Source organism: Atta colombica, unplaced genomic scaffold (genome assembly GCF_001594045.1).
Source record: "Atta colombica isolate Treedump-2 unplaced genomic scaffold, Acol1.0 scaffold228, whole genome shotgun sequence".
Classification (NCBI taxonomy): Eukaryota; Metazoa; Arthropoda; class Insecta; order Hymenoptera; family Formicidae; genus Atta; species Atta colombica.
The window spans coordinates 355,147-359,859 of record NW_017259325.1 but is presented as its reverse complement, the minus strand read 5'-3'; the positions used below and the strand labels follow the sequence as shown (position 1 = coordinate 359,859).

At 29.3% G+C, this 4,713-nt stretch overlaps 1 protein-coding gene across 1 annotated transcript in view; it reads left to right on the top strand.

Moving 5' to 3' along the window:
- The window catches only part of LOC108688347 (potassium voltage-gated channel subfamily KQT member 1), a 38,042-nt gene that overhangs the window by 24,318 nt on the left and 9,011 nt on the right, over positions 1-4,713 (top strand). The window contains exon 10 of the mRNA XM_018194579.1: positions 3,783-3,875. Coding sequence (XP_018050068.1) covers positions 3,783-3,875 — 93 coding nt within the window. The remainder of the gene's footprint in view (positions 1-3,782; positions 3,876-4,713) is intronic.

Below are 4,713 nucleotides of genomic sequence, written 5' to 3'. Positions count from 1 at the left end.
AGAGAGAGAGAGAGAGAGAGAGAGAGAGAGAGAGAGAGAGAGAGAGAGAGAGAGAGATGCGTTGGGATATTATCCCAATAATAAAGAAGAAAATTATTTCACTCCTGATCAGTCTTGTTTACGTTATTGCATTGTATTGCATACAATGTATTAATTTCAAGTACAAAATTTGTCATAACCATTCAAATTTCACATCGTCACCTTTAACATATCTAAGTCCGTTTCTTCGAGCGGAAGAGTCGCTTGGAAGACTTGCCTTTCAGCTCAGTAAATACGACGGTGAGAAGACGAAGCTGATACTATGAAATTGGCGAACTTATTTCCGAATCTCGCTGACGCCGTCGTGTGACATCGAGTGAAAAGTGTACCGAGATGTTCTGAGACTTCTTGAATGCGAGTAATTGCGCGCTGATCCTCAAAAGCGAGAATATATGATCGTTGATGTATTAAAAGTCTTCTTACAATCGCTTTAAATTCAAAATTTCTCAAGTGATGCATCATTTTAATCAACAGTATATTAATTTTCTTTATAAATCGCTTATTTTTTTCGATAATTTAGAAATTAATCGGTCTTCCACTAAAATCAAAATTTATTTGGATGCTTTGGCAGAAAGTGTTAAGAATCTAATAATTAAATTTCGAGGCAAATAAATCCTTAGTTTGTATCATATATTACGTTTTATAATATATTATACTACTACTTTTGGTATGTTGAAAATTCTAATCCACACCACATATTCGCGGAATAAACATTTGGAATACAATTATATAACATAATAAATCGTTCACAATCTAAAAATTGCAATATCCACAAATTATCTGCAAATATCACTTTTATTTATATATCAATATTGATGTTTTTCAGCAACGGACATAGACAACACTGTGTAACAGTGTATGATTCCGTGTTTTCTAATTATGACACAAGTCGACACAACCATATACAATTAAAATGTTGTGTTCGATTGTTGTTTTTTTATATCACTTTACAAATATCAAATTTTTACATTTTATTTTACATTTTATTATATTTATTTTTCTAAGAGTAATGAAAAATTTCAAGATTACATTTGACATATTCAGATATATAGATGTATTATATGAAACCCTTTTCCTTATTTAAATAAAATAAAAAAGCTAAGCAATATTTTAACTACAAGTCGATACTACGTATTATTGTATCATGTATTACTATATTATGCAGTGTATGATGCTCTGTTACTAAAAAGCACCTATTATTTGATGTTTATATATTAATTATTAATATGTTCGAGAATTAATTATATATTAATTGAAAATATGAGATTATATTTATTGACAAAGAATTACAAATTTCCAAATAATACTGACAATGGTAATTTGATGAGGCATATTATCGATATACAGTACAAACGTTATTAGATATCTTTCATCAGTTCGAACGCATCAATTAATCGATGTGTCCGAAAGTTGAAGATATCAGATGATAATCATATGTAATTTGTTTATGAAGAATCGTGAATTACTGAAGCATATAAATCGGCAATATATGAGAGAAACTATTGAAGCTATTGACTGTTGTATTATCCTAATGTAGGATAACTCCGGCAAATGCGCTAGGATTTATTTATGTCGCAGAAGTTAGAAAAAATAGGAGTGAGGATAATTTTCCCGCAACTACTTTGTTACATGCCTTTATATTATATTAATATTGTGTGATTTCAGTTTCTTATTGTTAATATTAATGAAATTATTGCGAATTGAATCGATTTATCACGTCTATATATAATATAATATATATATATATATATATAATGCCGTCTAATAAATTATAATTTACATAAAATGATTATTGTAGGGCGTGTAAAAGACTTAGTTATTTTTGATACATACGTGGAATAGTAAAACATGTTGTGTAGCAAAATACAAGTGCTTTGCTCTCATATTCTTTGTTTAGTTTGTTGTTTTGTATATCCCACCTATTTGGGTATTTTTTTGGGATAGCATTTTTTTGAGATATACGGCGAGCAGGATTTATGCTCAAAGCATATAAAGTGCGCAGATTGAATTTAGTGTACTAAATGCAATAAACGCATTATATGAAATATGTACCTCATGTCATAATACTTGTAATATATGTAGGAAGATTGTAATTATTATATTTATTACTTCATATACATATTTACCATTCTTATTCTTTAATAAACTTTATTAAACACATTTTATAAGTTATTGTGTCATTATACGTCTTATTTATATACATTATTTGTAAATTTTTCATGAGTTGTATATACCTCCTCTTCCCTCTATGAGTAGCCATATATCCCACTTCTATGGGATATACGGCAAAAATGCAAGGATTTCAAAAAGTTAATTTTTTAATATGAAAAATAAATATTCCGGATTTCTAATATTTTTTTCATAGTAGTAGACAGTACAAAGTGTTTACCGATACAGTTTGTTTATTATAAACATAATACGTAAATAATACTTAATAAATTAAATTTGTAATAAGTGGGGCGTATATACCGGAGTTACCCTATAAATTAAACATAACTTACATAATCTTCATAAAACGCAACGTTGCATTGTACAAAATGTTTTCTGCAGGATTGGATAAGTTAATGTTTTTTTTTTAACTGAATAAAGTTAAAAATTGAAGAAAAAATTAACTTAACGTAAGTTAAGTCAATATTAAATTAACTTAAATTAAAAAAAAAGTTAATTTTGAAAAAAATTATTTTTAGATCAAAATGTCTTAATTTTTCTTAAAATGAGATTAAATAACAATTACAATATAGAGAGACAATTACAATATGTAAGTAAATTAAATTTTTAATTTAATTTACCTATTGTAATTCCGGACTAAGGCTTATGGCATAAGACATAACCCAATCAGAGGACTGTATTAGCATCTTAAGAAATTATTAGGTATGGGAAAAAGTTCGTGGCGTTTTTCCCGTTAGATGGCATTAAAAAAACGCCACGAACTTTTTCCCACACCTAATCTTAAGGTGGTCTTATGAACAGATTACGAATATAGTCCTTAGTCTTATTATATTTTATTACTTTTCTAAGATATTTAAAAGAATATAAAAAAATTTTTTAACTTAAAAAAAAGTTAAAAAGTTAACGTTTAAAAGTAACTTAGTTAAAATTTAATGCATTTAAAATTAACTAAGTTAAGTTAAAAGTTATTAACTTTTAACTTTTTTTTTAACTTTTAACGTTTTAATTAATTACCCTGGTTTTCTGCATTTGTTCAACATGAGTTCAGAATTTATATCTGTATGTCTATTGTCCTAATGCACCGCTTCGAAACAAAATGTAAACTTTCTATTTAACTGTTTCTTATTAGTGCCTACATAGTTTCTCCCAACGGTATTTCTCTCTACTCAAGAGACGCATATTTAGCAAATTGCTTTGGAGAAAGATTCTCAGAAATCATGCGCTGTATAGAAGAAGGAAATTCCGATACCAAGATAAACATTAAACATAAAATACTAAATATTTATTAGATGTATTTAATAATAATTTTGTGGAGAATACGCGTGCAAGCACCATGCCTAAATATTTCTATAATATTACAACTGATTAAAAAAATTAATTAAAAGTTCAGCAAAGTGATATATAAAACATACAATAGACATTATTATGTAAAGTAATTCTTGTGAAATCACGATTTGCTGTTCTAACTTGCGTCAGCCTGTGTCTAAAGAGTATCTTCTCCAGAGCAATCTTGCCACATAGAAAGAACGAGATCTGTGAGCCCGTAGTTTAACTAGCGTGTTTCCGGTTGGCAGGGGAAGTCTCTTCACTTCGCAGACGAGTTCGGTGACGGAGGCAACTAGCGATGAAATTGATATCGACATTGAAGAACCCCAGAGAGTAACCACGTAAGTATAATTGATACTTTTTAGTCATCCTTTCTGCGTGCATTGAAATATATGTGTATTAATCATAAAACTTATGATTTGTTTTGTAACTTCTAAAGCAACTCTCGAATCCACTACCATCTCCGTGATCGATCGTAAAGTTATTAAACGCCCGTTTCACGTATACATACATCGAGTTAGATCGCACCGACCGAAATCAGAGTATAGGAAGCCGAGGAACGTATATCTCCATGCAAATTACTTCTACTTCGCGTGCGGAATCGATAGTACCGAGGAATTTTCCTGTACCTCGTGCATACCTCGTATCGTAATATACAGATAAATATCGCACAGATCGTTACGAATGTGCTAGCATTAGAATAGAATATGCTTTCTATTCTCTAATAAAATTTAATTTTGTGAAAATCTTATAGTTTCACTTTATGCATCCGCTTGGTGCTCGCTAGCTATTAAAGCTCGAGTTTTGCTCCTTTAAAGGAAGAACTGAATGCTCGAAGGTTTGATGTAGTGTCGGAGTAATGTTTTGCAACTTGGTAATCGTGTAATCTGATCCTCATTTTCATCACACTTCTGCATTTGCATTCACATTTTTCAATTTTCATCGTCTATTATCAATCACTCTCAGCTGAATGATCCATCCAAGAGAGAAATGAAAATAGAGTATTGAATATTATCTACGTATATGTATATACGGTTTAACTTTAATGCACTCTTAAACACGAGTAATTGTATGAATAAATATTTAAATTACAATTTATTTCAATAGCAGCTGTATCTGTATTTATTATCTATATTATCTATATTATTATCTATATTTTCATAGAGTATAATTTTTAGA